Source organism: Carya illinoinensis, chromosome 16, assembly GCF_018687715.1.
Source record: "Carya illinoinensis cultivar Pawnee chromosome 16, C.illinoinensisPawnee_v1, whole genome shotgun sequence".
Taxonomy (NCBI): domain Eukaryota; kingdom Viridiplantae; phylum Streptophyta; class Magnoliopsida; order Fagales; family Juglandaceae; genus Carya; species Carya illinoinensis.
In genome coordinates, this window is record NC_056767.1 from 872,248 (window position 1) to 896,726 (window position 24,479).

General features: G+C 34.7%; 4 protein-coding genes across 4 annotated transcripts; 1 reads left to right on the forward strand and 3 right to left on the reverse strand.

The window, feature by feature from the left end:
* Window positions 1-1,152: 1,152 nt before the first annotated feature.
* On the forward strand, window positions 1,153-2,246 carry LOC122299798 (18.1 kDa class I heat shock protein-like). Its single transcript, XM_043110249.1, has 2 exons — window positions 1,153-1,434; window positions 1,693-2,246. Exons 1-2 carry the CDS (start codon window positions 1,239-1,241, stop codon window positions 1,962-1,964), a joined length of 468 nt encoding a protein of 155 aa, XP_042966183.1. The 5' UTR covers window positions 1,153-1,238; the 3' UTR covers window positions 1,965-2,246.
* On the reverse strand, window positions 2,182-6,954 carry LOC122299796 (shikimate kinase 1, chloroplastic-like). Its single transcript, XM_043110248.1, has 12 exons — window positions 6,925-6,954; window positions 6,763-6,830; window positions 6,284-6,534; window positions 5,346-5,407; window positions 5,097-5,151; window positions 4,944-5,016; window positions 4,313-4,400; window positions 3,528-3,610; window positions 3,289-3,418; window positions 3,130-3,208; window positions 2,595-2,659; window positions 2,182-2,504 (listed from the first exon to the last, which is right to left on the reverse strand). The coding sequence occupies exons 3-12, from the start codon at window positions 6,510-6,512 to the stop codon at window positions 2,439-2,441; spliced, it is 930 nt and encodes a 309-aa protein (XP_042966182.1). The 5' UTR covers window positions 6,513-6,534; window positions 6,763-6,830; window positions 6,925-6,954; the 3' UTR covers window positions 2,182-2,438.
* A 1,415-nt stretch (window positions 6,955-8,369) lies between these two features.
* Window positions 8,370-15,225, reverse strand: LOC122299500 (cleavage stimulating factor 64-like). Its single transcript, XM_043109846.1, has 10 exons — window positions 14,846-15,225; window positions 14,486-14,564; window positions 13,276-13,450; window positions 13,150-13,183; window positions 12,797-13,041; window positions 12,626-12,703; window positions 11,547-11,582; window positions 10,933-11,457; window positions 10,428-10,748; window positions 8,370-8,955 (listed from the first exon to the last, which is right to left on the reverse strand). The coding sequence occupies exons 1-10, from the start codon at window positions 14,874-14,876 to the stop codon at window positions 8,806-8,808; spliced, it is 1,674 nt and encodes a 557-aa protein (XP_042965780.1). The 5' UTR covers window positions 14,877-15,225; the 3' UTR covers window positions 8,370-8,805.
* A 924-nt stretch (window positions 15,226-16,149) lies between these two features.
* On the reverse strand, window positions 16,150-20,165 carry LOC122299418 (NAC domain-containing protein 17-like). Its single transcript, XM_043109684.1, has 5 exons — window positions 19,692-20,165; window positions 18,439-18,716; window positions 18,067-18,354; window positions 16,933-17,500; window positions 16,150-16,548 (listed from the first exon to the last, which is right to left on the reverse strand). The coding sequence occupies exons 1-5, from the start codon at window positions 19,867-19,869 to the stop codon at window positions 16,178-16,180; spliced, it is 1,683 nt and encodes a 560-aa protein (XP_042965618.1). The 5' UTR covers window positions 19,870-20,165; the 3' UTR covers window positions 16,150-16,177.
* Between the last annotated feature and the right edge of the window lie 4,314 nt (window positions 20,166-24,479).

Consider the following 24,479-nt stretch of genomic DNA (forward strand, 5'->3'; position numbering starts at 1 on the left):
TGAAATGTCAATTGTCAATCAAACGAGCCGATCCCGCTTGCCCAAATTTTCATGAACTTGGGCTTTGGGTTTCGGCTCGATTAGTGTTGGGTTGGGCTCTGGTTGCCTGTTGTTCATTTCCACGGCTAACTTACGTGGTATAACAAAAGAGTGTGTGTCTACTTATAATACTGGATACAATAATAAATTGTACAAGTGTTCCTTACTTATTTCAAAAAAGGTTTTAATCCATCATTAAAAAATTAAAATTTTTACATGAATTTCATATTTGTTCATTTATTTTAAAAGGAGTTAGCGACACTTATGTATTTCGTGACTGCAAATATCATTTTTTTTTTAAACCAAAGACAAATGTTATTTGTAATTTTAAAATATACAAGTCCGGCATACCCATTTAAAAAAAATAGGTAAATTTGAGATCCACATAAAATAATTATTTTGTTAATAGTAGACCACACATTTTTTCAAAAAATAAATCGAAATATGCATACTTTATGATTGTATCTAACATTACTTATTAATTAATAAAAAATTTATAACTATAAAGAAATATGTGGTCATACGTTAGATTTACAGTAAAAATAATTTTATATTATAATGTGTCTTACCAAATTATGTCAATTTATAAATTTATTGTTATGAAATGGTGGCTAAATAATTTCTCATTAAACAAAACCCTATAATATATAGAACAATATTAAATACTTAAAAGGGAAATCTTATGTGTCTCTAGTACATCACATAATTATTTTCTATGTATATACGAGAAATGCTACTTATTATCTCTTATATTATATACTAATATATAATTTTTTATTTTTATCTTTTTATTTAAACACACACATATATTAATATATAAATATATATTTAAATAAAAAATAAAAATGATAAATTAGTGTGATATAAAAAATGATAAATAGAATTTACCCACTTTGTACACCATGCGACGCCCACCATTCTCATCCCTTAAATTTCCCATGTCTGTGGCAGGCAACTACGTGGCAGCACCACTGATAACGTGGCGCCGTAACAACACGTGTTCCCTTGCTCCCAGACGTGCTCATCGATGACAAGCACACCCACATGCATGCACAAACAAAGATTCACAACCTCTGGAGTGTTCTTTCGAGTCCCTATAAAAACAGGGCCGTCTGCCGACGCAGATTAGGGGTAGACAATCCAAAAAGAAAACTCAAATTAGCAGCTCCGCCAAAATACCAGAGAAGGGTGGAAGGAACATGGCTTCGCTCATACCATGGTTCGGCGGCCGCCGTGATCACCCTTTCTCAACCGATATATGGGACCCTTTTAGCTTTGGAACCAGCTTGGGATCACAACTAAGTGACCGTGGCGATGAAACCTCTGCCCTCGCTAATGCTCAGGTCGATTGGCGTGAAACCGACACCGCGCACGAGTTCTGTGTAGATCTTCCTGGTTAGCCTTCTCTTTTAAAGCATCATCTCTGATTTTGTATTAAAAAAATCAGATATGTGCATGCATGCTAGCTTTAAGATGGGAGTAAGAGGAACTTTTCTTGTTATTTAGCTGACCAAGTTGATAAAAATATCAAATGAAAAAAGAAAAGGAAGCAGCGGCCATAGGTTGTGTAATAGGTTTGTGTGCTTTGGTTTCGCCGGCGTGCAACTCAGTCAAGTCTTTATTGTCGATGTTACATATGATGTGCAATGGCAGGGGTGGGAAAAGAGAATGTGAAGGTGCAGGTTGAAGACAACAACATTCTGCAGATCAGCGGGGAGAGGGTGTTGGAGAAGGAGGACAAGAACGACAAGTGGCACCGCATCGAGAGGCGGCGGGGAAGCTTTGTCAGGCGGTTCAGGCTGCCGGACAATGTTAACCTGAATGAGATCACATGCAAACTCGAGAATGGAGTGTTGAAAGTGCAAGTGCCTAAGAAGGAGCCGGATCAGACTGCCAAGAATGTTAGATCCATCGATGTGGCGTAAGTTTTCAGTACTAGCTAGTATGAGTGGTTTTGTGAAGAGAAATGATCCTGAAATCCTTTCCTCAGAGTTGTGTATATTATATATGCACGAGGGTTATGGAGGACGCAGCTGTCTGGGCTTGTTAATATAGAATATATATCCTAATATATATATATAGCTGTAATGTATGGAGGTTTGTCTGTTTTTCCGGCTACCAATGTTGAATCACTGCAACATATCAATGTAACTCATCTTTGTGAATTCCACTTGTCGCAATATATCAATCTAATGATATTTACTCTCCTTGTGCTTTCATGATATAGATGTTTTCTCCAAAATAATTAATGTCATCAGGAAACATCCGAGAAAGCTATTCTGTTTCGGTATATAAAGGCGTTCTTCTGTAACCTTCTAAGAAACCACGCTACAAGAAGGAACCGCTTGGTAATACAAGTGAAAACCATGGAGAAGCTAAAAACTAAGAGGTTCGATTATTTAAGGATGTACTCGGCGGGCTCTGCCATTTTCTTCCCGTAGAAATTCCCCAATTTGTACGAGTGCCTGTCAAGATTCAAGAGCCAGAGAGGAGTGAATACACTAGGGGGATGGCAGCAGAAATAGTCTTTACACAAGAGTAGGATGCAAATAGACCTCAATTGCTATGGCAGTTGGTGTGATATCAGACATGTCATCAAGATGCAGGTTGGCTGCAAGATCTGAAAAGACGAAGAATTCAAGTTCTCTTCAAAATATGTATAATCGACAGACTGGAAGAACATGATGGGTTCAGTCAAATGCTTGTAACACCTATAATATAACATTCATGAACATTATTGGTGTCCAAGATATTGCTAGGTGGCATCCACATTGAGGGCTTGGCCTAAAATTTCTTTTCCTCGGTCCAATGCAATGCTTTTACGAAAAGCAAGGATCAATATTTTATCCCGCATTTCCAACAGTGGGCCATCGTCATAGCGGTGCCATAGAAATCTAGGACTGCACAACTTCCAAAAGAAGTTTGGGAGAATGCAGAAACGAGTGGACTATGGCCTAACATTAAGTTGCGTGCCACAATTATCTCAACCTGGGCATTATAAACTAAGTGGATTACATAGCTTTCAACATTCAACTGAATGACAAGAAAAAGATGGGACATGAACCATTTTAGTGGTAGAAGAAGACATACTTAGAAGGGAAACTGTAGCATCAGCATCTTCATATGCCACAGATCTCTTTTTTGTAAGAGTAAACAGTTCCACAAAAGTCTGCAAAGAATTTGAGGTTGTCACATAATAAATAGTTTTGCTAAACCAACTCTCAAATTTATGCTCAAATTGATGGCCACCTTAGTGTAAGCATCTCCTGAATCGAAATGCAAAAGAGGGCGAGAATCAGTTCCCACTTTGGCAATCCTCCTGGCCAATGCATCGAGGGGCACATCTAAAAAGACAGAGATCCCCTGCCTCATAAATTTCCTTGAAAGAAAAAACAATCAAGTAGCTCTTAAACAAAACTCAAATTATGTATCAAGGTTATACGCAGTGAGAGATGATGGTGAATTTCATATACATGGTGCTAATATACCAGTTGATATGGCGAACAACTACACCGCCTCCTGTGGCAACAACTTGCCTGGGCACCGAGGACAATTTCCGCAATGCCTCACTCTGCAAAGAAAACTTAAAAACCATTACTCTCTCTTTCCATAAACAGATAAAAATGTTAAAAGAATCAACTAGAATTACACATAATTAAACTATTGAGTGAGAACATGGACGGACAAATCATACTCATAGTAGTGGCATTAATGGTAGACTGTGAAATGATGTTATTTGATATCTATTTACAGAGGCCACTTATACCATATGAAGCTTTAAAATGTTCTGCTATATGTCTAAAGGCAAGGTATTTAAAATCATTTGAAATGAAGAAACCCCTTCTAAATCCAATTGTCACCAACCAAAGTTAAAAAGCCAAGTTGCAGACCAGAGAGCCGGGTTTAATTTCCATCATAAAGCTTCAAGTAATATAGTAACAATGATATCGATATACAGCGGAAAGAATAATATCAACAGATGGGAGAAGATCTTGAATACAATACGCAAGGCGATGATAAATTTTGAATCATGATAATAAAGAAATGCAATGCAGAAGGAAAGGCCATGCTAACTAAATTGGAAGAGCTCTAAGTAAACTTGGTATTTGTGGATGAATATGGGAAATCAAGAACTGGTAGCGCAATGATAATAGTAATAATGGTTGTAATATTAATATATTACTCTTCATCTGATACTAACAATAATAATAATAAACACGGGAAGAGACAGAGAGATCAAAAGTACATAAAGATGCACTATTCCCCGACAAACCTCGTGATCTCTGAAGAAACTCTCCCCATGATGCTTGAATATTTGTGCCACCGAAGTTCCACCCATAGCCTGTTCTACGTATGCATCACTGGTATCCACAAATAATAAACATCTTTCTTAGTGAAAATTTATAACTCACAATAGCACCATAATACTTCGAGCAATTTTGCTCTTCATCTTGGTTATCATCTTTAGTCACACTGGCCCATGTAGCGCATTTGCAACTTCTTATATTAACCACATAAATTGAAAGTCACTTAAAATGTGACACATTATCTGATGTGATTGAGAATGACAAAATCCAAGATGAAAGAATAGCATTTCTCTAAGAGTAATGCATACAGTCATTTTTGCATACTCTCTGCGCACTCCACTGATATGATTGGTTGGATTTTTTTTTATTAATACACAACCAATCATATCACTGGAGTGCACAAAAGAGTACGCGAAAGTGACTGCACATAGAATTTTTGTTTCTTTCTAATATTTTACTGAAGCCAACAGTGTACTGTTGTCAAATACCACCACTCCTCCCTAAGGGGTCATATTATATGATGGCCCCATCGGAAAAGGAAAAATCCAAGCCAAACAATGATAAATCCTACCAGAATATACCATTCAAATCACTAACCTGTCAATAAAAGAATAACCTAATGCTGTTGATAGAACGTGGCCCACTGTTGTTTTTCCAGAGCCCATCATTCCTGAATTTAAACTCCATAGAATTCAACCTCCAGAATAGCGAGTATAACTATCTCAAACATAAATTCTAAAGGGAACTAACCCAAAAGAAATATTGAGCGTCCATTTAAGCATGACGCAACCTCTTGTGCCTTGTTCTGCAATTTCATAGGAGGCCAATCAGCTGTGCAATATAAACCAAAAGCTAATCTGAAAGCTTCAAACTCTTAGTTTCAGTTAGCCTATAGCAGACATAGAACACCGAAGTGCCCTCGAAAACCAATAATTAAATACAAAACTACTATACAAATTGCAGAGCTATTATAGATTATATAATGAAAAGAAATCGTACCTTTAACAAACAGTCCTCATCAAAAGAAGCATAAAAGTTTCCAGATTCCAGCACTGTAATAGCTACAAAACATATACAGTATGATCATAAGAACCAATGAAAAGTAGGATCACCCCCCCAAAATAAAAAGGGAAAACTCCATTGAACTTGGCCCAGAAGACGTTAGCCTGAACACAGAAGCTGACTGATCCCATTTGGATGGTAAAATATTTATCTCATCTCATCTTATCATTACAATTTTTCCAAATTTCCACACAAAATATAATAAACAATTTAACTTTTTCAGATATCAAAATAATAATAATATTAAAAAATAATATTCTAATAATATTTTATTCAACTTTGATATAAAACTATCTCATTTCATCACACTATCCAAACTACGGATTGAATACAGGTTTCAATTCAAGGAATAGACAGAGACCCAAAATTAAAGGGAAATAAATAAATAAAAACTTCAAGTTTCTCCCAGAGGACATATCTCATGATAAACTTTTGCAAGAAGAAATCTAATATCTTCAATCATTGCTGGGATTATATCCACATGCCAGACTCATTTGGTACATACAAAATTATTTGAAGAATTTTCATCAAATTCAAGTTTCAAGTGTAAATTTGCAACACACTAAAACAGAGACAATCATTCGCGCCAAATTTGTTTTCTCCTTTATAGTTAGATGACTCAGCTCTAAAAGGATATCAGCTCGTCATGATTTAAGCTCTAGAATATATTTACTTTTTATTAATTAAGGTATATATTGAGATAGCAAAATCCGAATCATTTTAATTAAAAAAGATGGTTAGGACAGTAAGAAGTCTACTGTGGATATAAGTGCTAAAAAAGCTACCATAAGGGAAAGATATTCTCCAAAATACAAAACAAGAATGCAAATACTAAGGCATTTTGATGGCTCTGCCTGGCACAGACATATATCTACCTTGTGAATGGTTACAAGAGCGTGAAAGTTGGAAACCCAACCGTCTCTGCCTCGCGCACGCGCTTTTTGGGCGAAAATCACATTTTTTTGTTACACATTCCTTGCTGTCTCTCTGAGTCAACGGCACCCCGGCCATATTCAGCTTCCTTCCAATACACTTCGAACCGATTATGAGCGTAGAGAATCGCGGCACTACATCACACGTTGCACCCATGCCCTCAAAAATCATTCTTTGCAGCAAAAACGTCTGTCTCTAAGTACATGAGACGAAACAATTCCACTAATCAGAATCCACCAGTTCAATCATCTAAATTTGAGTAGAAAACGCAAAGGTATGCCGTATACAAGAAGTAAGACAATGCCCAGGAAAGCGCAGGAAAAAATGGGAAAGATAAAGAAAGAAACGAATGCTCGAATACTTTCACCGCGTCCGGTATAACATGTGATGACGCTAACGCCTCAGGTTTTGGCGAACTTACTTCCTACATTTCCAGGCAAGCCAAACAGACCGGTTACGCGGAGTCTTTTTCCTGGACAGTGATATCTTCTGCTGAAACAAACGAGCTCAAACAAAATGGAGAGGAAAAAAAGTTTCGAAATTGGAATGGCGTACAACCGTACCAGAAGGAGGAGAGAGTTACAATGAGGAAGGAGCGCCTATGATGGTTGAAGAGGAGAATGCATAGCAGTCACGTGAACTGTTGTAACAACGGCGTGATTTTAACAACCAGAAAAAAAAAAAAAAAAAAAAAAACCCTTAATTATTTTTAAATTCAATTTATAAGTCGGCTTTGAAAAAAAAAAACTTATGTATCATAATTTAATTTAAAAGACTAATTTAATAATTTAATAATACAAATTAAATTTTTACTATTTAATTAATAAATATTGTATTTGTTATTATATCATCAAATTTGTTATTGAATTTGAAGATAGATAAACTTATAAAATGAGTTTATTTAACATTTTTTTATTTTTTTATTTTTTATTTTTTATATTGCGACCTCTTAAAGGCAAGGTCCTATTTCTGTAGAGTAGACTCCGGTTCGTACACCGCATTATCGAAAGTTTCATTTGACATTATTCAAAAAATTTTAATAAAAAATAAAAAAAAATATTATAAAATTTGCATGGTGTAATTATATCTCTCACTTTGAATTTTTTATTTTTATTTTTTTAAAACAGATGTTTTAACTTTTCCGGTAAGAAATGTTTGTAGAATGACGGAGGAAAGGGTAGGCCAAACAGGAAGTAACATATTATAGACACATGAAGGATGGTGGTAGGTTGGCGGTGGAGAGTAGATGAGCAGCACATGCATACCCATCACGTGTGTACTACCAAGTCCTCATTGGAAGTAGATAGAAATTAGAGAATTCTGTGAGTGTGTGAGTAAAGGGAACTTTCGTTTCAAGCGTTACGATTTTTAATTCCCAAGAATGCGGCACATATTGACGTTGGTGGTTTGGAGTGCCTAATCTTTCTATGAAATACGTGCGTATGCAGATGCAGTGTAGGCTAGGCAATGCCCTTTGTGGATGACATCTTCAACAAATGTCGTGGAACTTCTCTAAAGCAAGACCCTTTAGATCTATCCCTGCAGAGTAAACCTCAGTCTCATGCACCACACTCTAAAAAGTTTTTCTACACAAAACTGGTTAAATCGTTGACTTTTCACTAATGGGTGTAACCCCAAAGAATTGTTTGCACCTATGAGATATTAAGCTTTCGACCTTGCGGGGAGTGATATCCCAAAATTAAGACCTTCACCACTTGGGTTTACCCCTTGGGTTGCAAATAACACTCATTCATGAATGCAATATTCGGGTAATTTGCCCTAACCATCCATTATATTTGCTCCATTTTTCTCTTTTCCATACATTGCCGCAGATTACAGCTAATGGATGTCTTAGCACAGCTACAAAGCTAGAAGTTAAAAAAATGAACTTAGTTGTTTGAAAAAGATACTGCTACACCCTCTCTTTCCAAGCTCCAATGATGTCAATGCTTTCTAAGCCAAACATAAGGAAAACTATATAAAAATGTGTGGAACGGGAGAGGGTAGGGAAAGAGCAACTGCAATAAGTAAGGAAAGCTACAAACTGATGATACAATAGAAAACCTAACCCAACAAGCAGTTACAGTCTTGTTCTATGTGCTCTTGATCAGAGAACAGTGTTAATTGGTCTCGATTAAAGAAAAGAACACGCGAAGCAATCAAAAAGTGAATCAAATTTGATTGCAACCATGGGTAGTCACAAATTATAACAAGATTAGACAAAACTTTTTATTGTCTTCTAACTATTTTTTTCAGGCAAGATAATCACAGCCTCTTAAACTTTATATGAATGGAAGCTCACATTTCAGATCGTATGCCAGATCACCCCAGATCAATAATTTCAAAGGCAATCACAATTTCATTGAATCAATAGATAGCTCGTCCTTCACAAGTAAAAGAATTGAGCCTGCACTACCAAGTGCCAATGCTGAATTTATGATCCAACGATGTGTCACACCCTCTCCTAAGATAGCTGAATTTGATCTCGCCGAAGAACCTGCTGGAGTTGAAGAACCTGTTGTTGCTGTTCTGGAGGCAATAAACTCAATTGCTCTGGTGTTAGGTTCAACACTTGTTGCAGTAAGACAGACTCCACATCAGGTGGAAGCTGTGACTGAGAACAGAAACCAAGAATATGAAAACAAAAACCGTCAGAAACCAGAAGAGCATTGTTCTCATTCCAACTCCATATATAATTGAAACTATTGCAAAACAATTTGAAATTTGCAAAAAAAGCATCACAAATAGCAGAAAAATACAAACTCTCCTACACAATTGAAAGGTTCACAATTCCTTATGTGCAAAAAGCTATGACAAACAAAAACATCATAATATTGAGAATGAACACAGGAGGGGCGCTACCATGAGTATCTGCGGGGTGATATGCAGACAGTACTATAATGTGACATACTTTACAAGAAGGCCACTGGGCATATGGACTTCCAGACTTCCATATGAAAAGGAGTTGAATCCAACGGTATGACGCAGCAGGCCATCAAACCATAGAGAATATGTTTTAAGTCATGATAACACCATGATAAGCTCTGAACAGTGCATAGTGGGGGGAGAAGTTTTCTTCTCTAAGTCAATTTCACTGAACTCTCCCAAGGCTTCATCTACTGCACTGGATACAGAAGTCTCCAAAACATGGGCTCATGAAAAGACCACGAGAAATCTCAAAACGAGCTTAAAAAAAACTGCATAAGAAATGAACCTAAAGCAACTAAAATGGAAAATTGTAGGCCTTGCTTTGATACAGCAAGGTTCTACTTGATTTTTCCATGAGATGGGAGATCTAGTGACCGTCAGTACTTGATAACCTGATATTGTGAATCCCTTGTGAACGATGACTATGATGCACACGCTTTCAAAGTTATGAGTGAGCTGGGCAAGAAAGTCCAAAGACTTGTACCAACTGATCATGTGAGGACCTATTAGTGTATTTGACAAAATATATGGGTTTGATGGTTGTAATGGGAACCACAAGGGATGAATGGAATCAACCAAACTTGGTAGCCTCTTAATATTTCACCCTAACTATGCATGGGAAATTAGATAGGAACTTACCACGATAAGAAAAATTAGTTCAACCATATCAGCAAGAAACATCTGCTGAAGTATCACATCTTAGCTACAGAACCCATAAGGGTCCATTTTGACTGTCCTAACACATCACCTCCACCACAAGAAAGATATCTTATATGTAATTCTATATATTTGTAATTATTACATTACAGTTTTTAGATTACATATAATTTCTAAAAATTATAATGCAATAATTTTTCTGCAGATGACAGAGCTGAAATATATAAATCTTATGTCTCATGAAGATGTGGCAGCGGTAGCGACATTCAAATCCTTATCCTTCTTTTTTTAATGTGTAGCAAAGTTATTATTTTAAAGATGGGGCAGGGGTAGCAATGTTCAAATCCTTATCATGATAGCCATCAACCCCAAACCAACCAACAAGAAAGCTCATGACACATCAATTTCCAGCCACGAGCACAAAGCAGAGAATGCATGCAAAAAACATACTGATAACTAAAATATCTGGATGTGAATAACTCAAATACAGGAACTCCTTACCTGAGAAATTTGCCCTTCTGTTTTTGGAACTGGGTTAACAGGCAAAGAGCCAGCTCCGCTAACTTGGGATCGTCCAGGTTCATTGGTGTTGGTCACATTCAAACTTCCGGCTGAAAAAGATGTTCGCCTTCCATCATCCATTTTCATCAGCTTTTGAGGGCGATTGCCTGGTTCTAAAGAATCTCGAAACATGCTCCCTGAAGGTGCATTAGAAAATGCATTGCTTCTGAGGCCCTGAGTTCCATTGTCAGGAACTTGAGCAAGTATTTCAGCATCCTTCTTAATTGCCAGTGAAGTAACTGATGATACCGTAAGGCCAGGCTGTTACAATAAAAGAAGTTAGACACAATAATACAATCATATAAAGAAAAAATAACTACAACCATCTTAAGGAAAGATTGCGGAGGAGGGGGAGCAGTTACTAGCCATTATGTGCTAAGTAACCTAGAAAAATGAAAAATTATCTTCATAGTTATTTGAAGAAAAAACTAGCAAAGCTTTGCACCTGAAAGCCTGCATCCGATAAAGGAGGACGAGGTAGAAGAGAAGACTGTATGGTAGCATTTGGATTAGCCATCTGAAAGAGGGCTGCATTGGCCGGCCCAACCTGTCCAGAGTGCTGTAGCAAAGAGGGCTGCATTTGATGGTTTGGAGAAGAGGAATTTGCTGCCTGTACCTGTGATCTAGAGGACAAACTTCCCAAAGATTGGGGTAATGCAGCAGTAAGAGTTGAAACTGCAGACTGCAGAGGAACTGTGGCCTGCTGTGCACCATGGTTGTTTGCGTGTTGTGGAAGCTGACTTTGGGGTTGTGGGAGTGCAGAAAATTGATGGAGAACTACGGGATTTTGAGGCAGTGCAGCAACTTGATTATCTTGCACTTTGGCCATCAACCCAGGCTGCATCTTGTTCTGTGCAGGAGCAGGTGGCCGAGGAAGAGTTTGAACAGCTAGAGGCTGACCCTGCTGGCCATCATGCAATGGAGGCTGTGTGGCTAGACCTGAAGTCTGCCTAATATTTGGCATTTGCAACTGCAAAGTTTCAAAAAAAGAAAACTTCTCATGACATAATTACAAGCCTGACTAAGGAAAACACAGAAGTTAAAGGTAGTAAAACTGACCACTTGAGGGGTCACCATTCCTAGCATTATCTGTGCCTGCAAAAGGTTCAAAAAGAATACAGATAAAGTTTAACTTCCAAAGAGAACGAATAACATATTGGAATAAACATGCATAGAATTTTTTAACAAGTAAAAGCACCCAACAAACATTGAAGGTAATGACAAAGAGCACAAAATCTACAAAATTAGAAACATCAATAAGGCATTAACAGAACACCACTCAAAAAGAGACAATAAAACAAAGCTGATACATTAACTGAAGATTGCATAAAGGGAAAGCACAGGATCCAATAAGTGAAACAGGCAAGTAGCATCCATCATCTTAACTACCAGAAATTTGAAAGTGAAAATAACAGAATTCTACGATATTGAAATTTTCAAAGCTCAGCATACATGCAACAATGCATGAAATGAGTGTATGCTCAACTTGAGAATTAATGGACAAGGATCAGAATAATGTCTGATAAGGAATTGAAAATTATCAAACACCTCATGAAATGAAAATCTGTATAGTCTACAAAAGATCAAAGAAACCGTGTTCAGATAATTTGTTTGCTCTTAAAACTAATGATCTTCTTGCTTAGCAATACAGATTCGCTTTGAGAATTTAAATCTTTTTTCTGAAGCTTCAGAAGTTGGTCAGTCAATCACTAATGAAATTCGAGTACTATTGTTTCGATATTAGTCAGCAAGAACTGGTCTCCCCTGATGGAGATAGCGACTTATTAGAAAATGGAAACCTGAAAACACAAAATTCTGCATCATCTATCCTTTAGCATGACCTTTTTACGATGGGCTTTTCGAGAAATCCACGATGCATGAACCATTTTCTAATATATATATATATATAGAGAACCATGCATAGAGCAGAGAAAGAAGTTGATGTTTAAGTATGCATATGGCTTTGATGATAGGATAATATAAACAAGAAAAGCGAAGTGATACAACAAGGTGGAAGTTCTCGTATTCTGTAGGTACATGTGAGATGCTCAGTTTACTCCTTAACCTTGAAAGGGTTTCGTTATTACAACCGTATTTTTTTAAATAATCGCCCCTTGCCCCAAAAAAATGGTTAGTACCTGAAAAAGAGCTTTTGGCAACTGTGGTCTTGCAATCAATAGCTGGCGAGCTAGCTCCTTGTTTTGTGTAGCCATTCCCTGTTATCAAAACAAATACAATAAATAAAAACAATATATAATGAGTTATAAATAATATCCGAAAAATGAGAAAGACTCCACTGAAATCCATACTTTCAGCTCAGATATTATTCCATTCAGCTGACTCCTAGACATTTTGGCCAGACGAAGAGTTAAAGGATCATTGGCCAATGCTGGCTGGTTGTGCAAACCATTTGGATTTGACTGTATACCAGCCTGAGCACCACCTAGAGCTCCTGCCATGACAGCTGCCGCAGTTATAGCTATATGGAGACCAATTGGCTGATGGTGAACAGATTCTCCATGGACCACCGAGCCGGCTAACTGTTTTTGAGGATCTTTAAACATGTCCATAAGAAAAGAAAGGGCACGTGATTTCAGTTTTTCTTTCATGTGAAAAGTCACAACTCAAAGACCACAAAAATAAATGAAAAAAATAAACTCACCAACATTAGCAGCAAGTCCAGGTCCCCCACGGCCCTGTGAGAGGAGGAAAGTCAATTATTGCTGCTATAAGATCATTGAACAGGTAACAGAATTGTAAGCACACATATCCACATTCAGTATCTCACCTGTTCTCGATTTCTGTCAGAACCTTTATCGTTTTCAGCAAAATCAACCCGTAATTGTCTGCCATTGATCTCATAACCCTGAAGATTACGACGAGCACTTAGAGCCGTCTCTTCATCCTTATACTCACAGAACCCATAACCTTTTGGTTTCCCAGTTTCTCTATCAATAACTAATCTGAAAATTAGAGAAAAGCACTTTAGACATGCCAACTACTGCCACCCAGAAGCATGGAAAAGGAATAAGTGGTACAAATGAAAATTTTAGTTTTTTTTTGGGGCACCGAGTGTCCCCGACCAGCATCTTGACTAATCCCGGGGGTGCACAAGCCCTCGGCAAAGAGTTTTCCACAAGTGCACCTCGAGTAATTCAAGGAAGAATTCCCCCAATCCAACGGCCCCTAGAGGTTTTTTGCACCCAGTGGGATTCGAGCCTTGGACCCTCTACCACTTACCACTTGAGCCAACCCCTAGGGGTGAAATGAAAATTTTAGTTAATGCCACGATTTATCCCTAATGAATGAACCGAAAATTTAACATTTTTTTTAAGTTACAACCATGCCAAAAGTTCAAATATATCACAATATTTTGAGATCAATTGAAAAATAAATAATTGGCACAAGGCTTATGGGAGTCAATTGTATTCAGTTACTCTATCCTTGACTACAATGCACTAGCACAAGATTGAGGTTGAGCACAAATTCATTCAGTCCAACCACGTACTTATTTATCACTTTGATATTTCAAAACCCTATATCATGATGTGTGGTTTCAGTTGAAAGCTTACAAGTTGCATCTTTTTATATTTTAGAACTCATGGGTACTTACAAAATATTAAGATGGTGTGCATGTTACTGAAAATAAAACAATTTCTTTTATAGGTAGAATGAAATAATTATAGATCGTCATGTACTTGTATGCTCACTTTTTCTTACAATCCACCCCATAAAGTTTAATTGGTTTCAAACACAAGAGAAGTCTTCCAGATTACTGTTAATTGTGCAGAATTTAATAAAAAAAATTAATCAAATTCAATTACATCACAGGGCAGAAGCCGCAGAACCTCGCAGAAAAGAACACTACATGTTATTTGGTAAATGAAGATTACAATTCTGTGAAACCTCCACCAGTCAAATTCCTCAGCTTCCAAAAGGATCATAGAAATTTTGAATTAGAACCCAAAACACAAAAGCCTAGGGTTTTTTTAACTGACCTGAAAGACACAACAGGACCAACCTCCTGGCAGATTTCTATAAGCTGTTCCTCAGTGGCATCATATGGTATATTCCCAACTGCAACAGAAATTTCCCCAACGAATCAATAATCGCAGCCCCATAACACTCAATTTCACGGATTCCTATTTGATTGCCTTCGAAACCTTATAAAAAATTACTGAAAACCTCAAACCTTGAAAATTGTTTTGAACTCAATCTACGTTTCAAGGTTCAAAGATCCTCTTTTTTATACTTATGCGGGAATTTCCCGGCAACCAAACGGAGCCTAAACGAAAATTTCAAAAATAAAAGCTAGTAAATTAATGAGAATTAGAAGAGCGGAGAGAGAGAGAGAGAACCAAAAACGCAGCGATGCTGAGAAGAGGCCATGAATCAGCAGAAGGAGGCAAAGCGCTGCTCCATCTTCTTCCTCCTTAGTATGCTCCTTCTTCTTTCAAAGGTGCTTCGAACAAATACATACATACAAACATATATATGTAAACATATATTAGAACTTGAATCGGAACGCGAGTTGTTGGATGTCTGTGAAATTGATTGAAAATTAGACAGAGCAACACAGAGCGGGGAAATGCTATGAAGAGACGGCCTGCGTGCCAAAATCAATATTGAAGAAAGCAAATCCCTTCCTAATTTTGAGTTTCTATATTTTTTTTTTCCTGCAAATATTAGATGATGGGGTTTTTGATTTTCCCTTCTTTCTCTTTTTCCTTTCTTTTACCAACAAACAAATACATTTTATCCTTTTGAATTTTGTGTAACGTTATAGTGTTAACCTTTTACTTTTGGTAAACGTTTCGTTTTGATTTTTCATAATTCTTCACATAATTTTATAAATTCCATTCCTATCTCATTTTATTAAATAAAATGTGATATTTTTTATTATTATATCATTTTTTATATTTTTAAAAGAAAATTTCAAAAACTGATAAGCTATGTCATCATAAAAATAGAATGATGGTAAATTTTGTAGAATTCTTCTTTACAAAAATTATTTTGAAATAATTTTTTAATAATAAATTTTACTCATGACTATACGACACAAAAAAATAATTATACGACATTTATACATTTTATGACTAGACATAATTTTACTTTTTATTTTTATTTTTTTAAATTGAATAATATTATTTTTATTTATGAAAAAATAATATAATTTTTGACAAATTAAAAACTTTTAAAAAAAATTAATGATCCATGATGGGTCCTTGACCAACAATTTCATTTCTTTTGTTAATAATGTTTTTATGCACAGGACGATTACTTTATTCATATTCTAAAAGCGGGTAATATTGTCATTTTGCCATTCAAAATATCTCTCCAACACATTCCAGGGTTGAATTTGTAAGAAAATTTTGATTTTACGTGACGAGTTCAAGAACTAAGTCTCATAATTTAATTTAAAAGATAAATTTAAATTTTATAAATCAAATATTACAATTTAAGTGATATATATGATATACTTACTAATAAAATAACTGTTTAATTACCCAAAAAGAATTTGTTAAATAAATAAATCCTTCTTATAAGAAACCAGTAATTTTGGACATATTTTCTTCCTGACATACAAAATTCAGAGAGAGATGGTGATATGCTTAGTTAGAGTTAAGCATTTCCACTAATTCCGGCAATACCCGGATGAATATAGCAGAAAACTTGCTGTTCATTTATGTTCAGGAGGATATGCGTGTCCCCAACACTTTCACATGAGTTCCAATCAGCACCCACAATATAGCACAGACTATTCCAATAACTGAAATTAACAAAATTCCCTTGCTAATGCCTGCCCTCCTCCTCCTTACAGTTTCAGCACCAGTTCCGACAGAGACATTTGTGTTTTTCAGATTCAATCTAACCCGACCAAAGCTAGACATCCGCTCAAAAGCACGATTCACCAAAGCGTTCTCCGAAGCCGCTGCTGGAGTTGTGGGTATTGACTCCACGAACGCCCAAAGTGCGGACGAGAACGGACTAGCAGCATCACCATCCTCACAGCCATTTTCATTTTCTTTGGTGGGAATGTTTGTAGGGTCACATTCGATGCCTAAACATGATCAGAAACCACAATATTAACAGATGTCTACAGCGTAACATAGACAGATCCCTTGAAACATGCTTAAAACTTGTTTTTTTATTTTCCCCAAAAGTAGGAAAGTTTTATCAGGAAATTAAACGTTCAACTCATTCTATTTATGATGCACAACAGGAATACTTGATTAGAAGAGCCCTTCAAGCAAACAGACTTGCTACTGTCACATCAGTTTCTTGCCATCTGTATCATGGCATGTCAACCAAAACCATCCATCCTAACAAAAGCTCTGTTTGGATGGACAATTGAAGCCAGCAACTTTTTCCAAAACAAAGACACAGCTCGGTAAGAAAAGGCAAAGCAATAGCGTGGGCACTGAAGCTCTATATGTTTACTTACCAGAGGATGGTGAAATAAAAGGACCCAGGTTTGATTCTGCCGAATTATGGATGTTTCTCCCTTGATCATGTGTCCATGGCTGATTGTCAATCTGACCAGCACCATCTAGATTGGGTTGCAACTGATAATCAAATTGGTTTACCATATGATTCTCAATGATATTTATATATGGATCTGCAACTATATGTGAATTGGTTGAGCCAATGTCATGAAGAAACATTGCCGCATCATGGTACTGGTCAAAGTCGAACAATCCATCAGCCTGAAACTGCAAGTTCTCGACAACTTTGTTATTGTCAAAACCAGGTTGGGGATTGAGGAGATCATCAATTTCCAGGAAGTCCTCTTCATGTATTACTAGAGGTTTATTTTCTTTATGATTTGGAGCAGATATAGCCTCCAGTGTCTCGTGAGTTTGCAGTTGAGAAGTGGCTGTCTGTCTGTGGCCAAAGCTGGCAGGCACATCATACAGCTGACCACTTGGTTGCAGCACTCTGCTGGGTTCATTAGTGATACCTTCCCTGAAGGATGGATCCACCATGGTACTCTGTGTTTCTTCTTTGCCAACCTATAAAATGAAGTCATAAAAATCAACATGTGAACATGTGTTCCATAACATTTTTTTTTTTTTGATAAGATAAATATTATTGATTAGAATAAAATAGGCATAGCCCATGTACACAGGAGGTGTACATAAGGCCATAACATATTAGTTAGCACAATACAGAAACAATTATTTAATTTAAAAAAAAACTGAACCCACGATCTACTCCATATTCATAGGGTGGAGAAAATACATTTGTCTCAAGACTGGAGGCCATAGAGTTCAACAAAAATGCAAGGGATGTAAAAAGTACAATGTTTCTAATTCTCCTAGGAGGTTATAGACAATACTGCAATGTCAAAAATCGGAGTGCATAAATTCTCGTCAAGACAACAGTTGCCAAGTAGGCCACACATGTACATTTACTTTAGACCATTATTCGAAATCTTGGTGTATCTACTTGTCAAAAAAAAAAAAATGGTGCAGTTCACTCCATTGTGAATTTTTTCATGTCAGGATGCAACGATCGTAACAAGCAGTAATATCACCTTTTGATAAAAATACTGCAAAGAATGAAGCTACAATCTAACCTGAGATTGGTTGTGAGCATAATCATTGGTTTGTGGCTGGTCAAGCTCAGTCTCATCTGCGATGCGCTTCATGAACTCCTCAAATCCATCTAATGTAGACTGGACTTGACCATTGACTCTCACAACAGAGACAGAAGTAACCTCGTTTATATCCCTATCAGCAGAGTTGTTAAAATCCAAACATTCATCATCGACCCATTCTTCTTCTTTAAATGGAGCCCCATATTGCTCACCATTTTTAGGACCGGGTCCACTTTTTTTGTAAAGCTTGTAAAGAGCATAATACTCCTGAAATATAAAAAAGCATACAATATCAGTTAACAACAGCCAAAGATAAGAAAGTTATCAAAGTTAAATCATACAAGGCAATACCTGTACATTCTGGCATCTCTTAAGCTCCTCCTCGTCCACGATATACTCATGCATCACCCAGTCAGTTCGCTCCCCATTTGGTGCACGCCCCCTATAGAACACCAAGGTCTTCTTTACTCCCACTATCCGAGAGTTGCAGGTAATGCTACGATCCTTTCCTGTTGCTTTCCAATACCCATGGCTGGTTGCTCTATTTGACCGTCCTCCATTAGGGTACTTCCTATCTCTCGAACTGAAAAAGAACCACTGCCTATCTCCAGATTTAAGTATAGATAGCCCTGTAATTATGTTCAGTCAGAAACCCAAAATTCGATCAACCCAAAATCAAAACAAAGCTAGAAAGTAGTTAAAACCCAAAAAAGATCAGTTCCTTCAAGAACTTTCAACTCCAATTTCTAGGATCTCAAAGAGTAGTGTCAAGAATCAATAATAGCCGATGGGAATAAACAAACCAGAAGATTATTACATGGACAAAATAGATAACCCAAATCAATCGATTTCAAGCCTGAACAGCTGAACTTGTTAATTTCTTTTTTTTCAATTAAAAAAAAAACACCGTAAAACAGAACCATCACTTGTATACATTCTAGGTCTGGAAAACGAAATAACAGATGCTGATGGTAAACATTCAGCAAATCCCTTTTGATGCGAATCCTAACAATCAACTAGTATTTTTACACTTGGCTGCCAAAAAAAAAGTACAAATAGCTTTAAACCCTACTAGAAACCAATCTAATACATACCGTCAAACAACAAACCACATATATAGATCAATCAACCTAGAGGCACGTCTGAATCAAAAAGTACATGTAATGAAATTAAAAAGAAATATATACCATCAAATACATGAAACAAGATATAGTCAATCGCACAACATACATGTCAAACCAAAACCAGTAAATCAATGAAATTTCGAACAAAACCAAACTGAAACCAGACTTCGACTTAAACCCTACTAAATTCTAAGCAGCGAACCTATTTTACAATATTTCTTAACACCAAAAGCGAAATCTTTAATCAACCCCAGTTCGATTCCATCATAATCAAACCCACCATAGCTTTGACCAAAACCCTACTGAACTACTTATCGAACCCAACCAATCAAACCAAGCAAAACCTTACCCAAACCCAATAATCCACCCAGTCAAATCGCACCATAACCGATCAAAGCGCACATAGGAATGAAAAACAAAACAACCAGTTCTGCAACAAACCAAGTCAACGATCCAAAAAAAGGAAAACAGATGCGATACCAGGCAACTCCTCGGGGTCCCACTTGTAAACATCGACATCGGCGATGATATCGAGCTTGAGCCTTCTCCCACAGATCTTCCTCTTCAGATAGTACAGCACAAGCTCCTCGTCCGTAGGGTGAAACCGAAACCCCGGTGGCCACATATCTTCCTCGAAGCACGACTTCGATTTCACCATGATTCAATTTTGGGGGAGAGGAAGAGAACGAGAGAAAGGGTTAAGGACTATGAACGGTAGACCTAGTCAGAGAAGATTATGAGATGGAAGCGCTGTGGCTGGCGTCATATGTAAAGGGCACTGCCCGGAAGTTTCGATGAAATTCATGTCACTGGGAAATCAATATTAATTATTTTTCTGGAGTGGTTTGAGATTGAGTTAGGTGGGATGGGATGACGATCACTGGAGTATGCGTGCGACTGTGTTTGTCGGACTGGCAGGGTGGTGTGTTCCGGTATTTCTCTGTGATTTCAGATTTTCAGTGGGTTTTGACTTTTGAGTGGTTCGATAGTTTCAACAGTACTTGAGCTTAAATGGTCTGAAAGCATGTGATAATTGAGGCAAAGTTTTACTTCCGAACTGATTATCTAAAATCAAACATCTCTTCTAATCTTATATAATTATTATAATTTTATTAAATTTTTATATAAAATATAATAAATAATTTAATTTTTTAAAATTTTTATATAAAATTAATATTAAAAAATTATATTATAATATTTTATTAATTATTATTTAAAATATATCATTTTTTCTCTTCTGAACCGTGTAACCAAACGAGCCTTAAGAAGTGTTTGGTTTGAGAGAAATTTGGATATTAGTAATGAAACTAGGTTTTTCCAAGCGCGGTATTAGAAAATCATTGTCTCTTGGGAAAGTGTCAACAATTAAATTTTTTGACTTATTCTATTCTCAAGTCAGTGTATAAAGCATATTATCCACACAACTTAAATAATAATATTTGATTTGAAATATTTAAATTTTAAAATTTATCTTTGAAATCAAATTATATCATATAACCATATGGATTATATGCTCTATACACAATTTGAGAGTTGAGAATATAATTTTTCAAATTATTTAGTTTAGATAATAATAAGAGTTTTAATTTTTATATTTATATTGATCACTTACTATCGTCTAATTATAGTTTGAGTAGTTTATTTAAATAATTGTATTATAAAAATAAATTAAAATATCTTTAATAAATATAATTAGAGATCAAAAATTTTAAAATAAAATTAATGTTGTGTTAATAATAATATAATATGAAAAAGGTAATATTTTTAATCAATAATAATAATAATAATAATAATAATAGGTTTTTTTAATAGTCACATTGTTGAGGGATATTGTTTTCAAATAATTTAGTAGGTTATAGAATGTAATTTTATTGCCACCTCTCTAACGTCAAAATGATGGTACGAGAATCTTGTCTCTATCTAACAAGGTGTGGTCAAAGACTCAAAGTTTTCCAATAATCAAAATACATCTTTTATTTTAATTTTAAATTTAGATTTGGAAGATTTTAAAATCTTCAATTTTAAATTATATTAATAAGAAAATAAATTTAAAGTGATAACGTCGATTTTAAATCTAAATCTAAATCTAAATTTTAATTAATAATACTATATATAGTTATAGAGTACGTAAGTGGTATAATCGTTTAAAAATATTAAAATTTATTATTAAAAAATTAGTCACTTTTTTCAAAAGTACGGTATCTACATATCCACAACTGTAATTATTATTTCTTATTTTTATTCGAATCAAACGTCAAAGAGAATGATAATTATATTAAAATCACAAATAATTATTTATTTATATGAAGCTAGATATTAAGCATATATTCACGTGGTTGAACCAACGTGTCAAACTTAATGGTTACGTTATTCTACCTATCACGATCCCTCTTCGACTCCTCACGGGCTATAAAAATAAGGGTTCTGTTAGACGCAGTCGGCTGTATAAAATAAATAAAAAAAAAATTATAAAAATATTTTTTTTATGATTGTATAGAATGAATAAAAAGAAGTTATAAAAATAATTTTTTTTTATATAGGTCCTATATTAATTTATTTTTTTTCAAAGTGACTGTACGCCGACTGCATTTACCGACTGCACAAATCATTTCTCTTAAAAAGAATTACAATATGCTTTGAAGAAGGGAATTGTATTTGACTTTGGTTCTATAAATATGATATCTTCTTTCTAGTTCACACTTGGGTTGGAGTCCTTTTCAACGTATTTGATGGGGCTATAATCTATACCCTTTCACATTGTCTATTGAAAGCGATCACAATCAGCGTATGTTTTTATTTTTAGAAGAAACGAGTTGGACGGGAAGTGCATGCGAATGTGCATTTTCCATTCAATTTCTTATAACGTAACCCGAGTTCCTACCATCATCTTATACGACAAGAGACAGATGGTATTTTCAGTCTTAAAACATATAAGATTTTGTTCGATTATATAATTCAGATGAAATATTTTATTTAAAGTTAAATAAAATATTATTATAATATAATTTTTTAATATTAATTTTATTTTGAGATTTGAAAAAATTGAATTGTTTATTATATTTTATGTGAAAATTTTTAAAAATTGTAATAATTATATGAGATAAAATAATTTAAGTTTGGGTATCCAAACCAACCTAATTAAGTCACGCAATTTTTTGAACTTGTATACTCTAAAACTATATCTAATTTATCTCCATTAGTACTACTACCCGCCATGGTCTTCATTTATCTTGAGTACAAGACTTTCTCACTAATATTAACATGTCATATCAATTTTAAAATAATGATAATATATATAAGGATTGATATGCAATCAACAAAGTAGAATAAGAATGGAGTGAATACATTGCATATTGGTGAATCATATGAACATTGAAAAATTACTCCCAAATTCTACCTTACCAACACAAAATGATATATGGTTGTTTGAGGGAACCAAAACTTCAAAAAATAGTAATAGTGAATTTTATTTTAAGAATGAATAATTTTTTGGAGTGGTATCGCTTGTCTTAAAATTTATCATTGTCACTCACATTCACCGATGAGAAATGATTTGTGCAGTTGGCAAATGCAGTCGGCGTGCAGTCTCTTTGAAAAAAATGAATTAATATGGGACATATATGAAAAAAAAAATTATTTTTATAACTTTTTTTTTATTCATTCTGTACAACCATGAAAAAAAAATATTTTTATAATTTTTTTTTATTTATTCCGTACAGCCGACTGCATTTACCGACTGCATCTAGCAAAGCCCTTCACCGATAAGTTTGATATCGTACATGGATGATGATAGACCCACCGCTTCTTACCACCTATTTATTTTTTTATAGTGGATTTGAAATTTTTATTATTTTATTTTAAGTATTTTTTTTTTAAATTCTTAATCATTAAGAAAAAATAAAAAATTATACAATTTGTCTAATAGCTAGTCACATCCTTAACTATTAAGTAAAAGAAAATAATAATAATTTTTAAAAAATAAATAATAAAAGAGTGGTAAGAAGTGGTATACCTATGATTATCCATAGCACATTTAAAATGATTTATATAAGTCAATTACTCAAACGGAAAAATTCTCAAAATACAATAACTAATGTAACTGAATATCCAAAACGAGTGACAATATTTTTGTTTTCAGCTAATGGAATAAAAGTTATGATTGCAAAGACTCGTATTGGCCACGTATAATGTTTTACAACTGTGAATTATATAATCGTCGTCTAATTGTTTTGAAAAAATAAATAAAATAAGAACTTTTATAAAAAAAATAATTTTTTAATTGTAAATCTCACTTTTTTTTAAAAATGATTATGTGATATTTACACGCTTCACGATTATATATAAAATTACTCGTAAATACTGCATGTACTTATATTTTTACTTACAATACTCATTTTGTTAGTTTTATTTTAAAATTCAAATTTCATAATTTTTAGTATATTAATAATTGACATATAGAGAAAAAAGTTTTTTTTTAAAGTATATTTAGCATTTTTCTTTTTTAAAAAGTGGATCTTACCATAATTTTTTTTTTTTTTAAAAGTGAAAAGATCTTATTTTTTTAGTGGGACTAATTTTTTTTTTTAAAAGAATTATGCAAAACTTATAACTTATGAGTAATGTTACACAGTTGTGGAATGCAAAAGTGTCACATAATCATTTTTAAAAATAGTAGAATTTATGATTAAAAAGTTAATTTTTTTCATATAAGTTCTATATTAATTTATTTTTCTTCAAAAAAAATATATAATACTTATATAATTTACGACTACAAATATCATTTCTCATAACTGATATTAGTATACGACTGACCAATAGTTTGTGAAAAGAACATGTTTTATTATGTCATTACTAGTCGGAAGAAGACCCGTGTCCTATTTATACACCTTCTATATAATATGTACATAAAAATAAAACTAAAAATTAATATTAAAAATAAAAAGAAAAAAAGGCCACCTAGCGGGTGGCCGGGCCGGTGGCCCTTTGCGGGCTCTTCGACCCCTCATGGGGCCACCCTTTTGGGTGGACAATTTGGATTTTTTAAAGGGGTTGTCATATTTATTTATAAAGTTTACGTGGACTTAGCTTATTGGTTGTGTAATTTTATTTTTTTAAAACTGACTATATATTATATACGGTATATCCTCTTTTATTTGTTTGAAAAAATCTAGTTACAAGTATACTTGTACATTAATGTGTATTAATTTATTGTGATTGGTTAAAAAGTAAATTTTATTAAAAACAGTGCTAATTTAAATTTTAAGTATG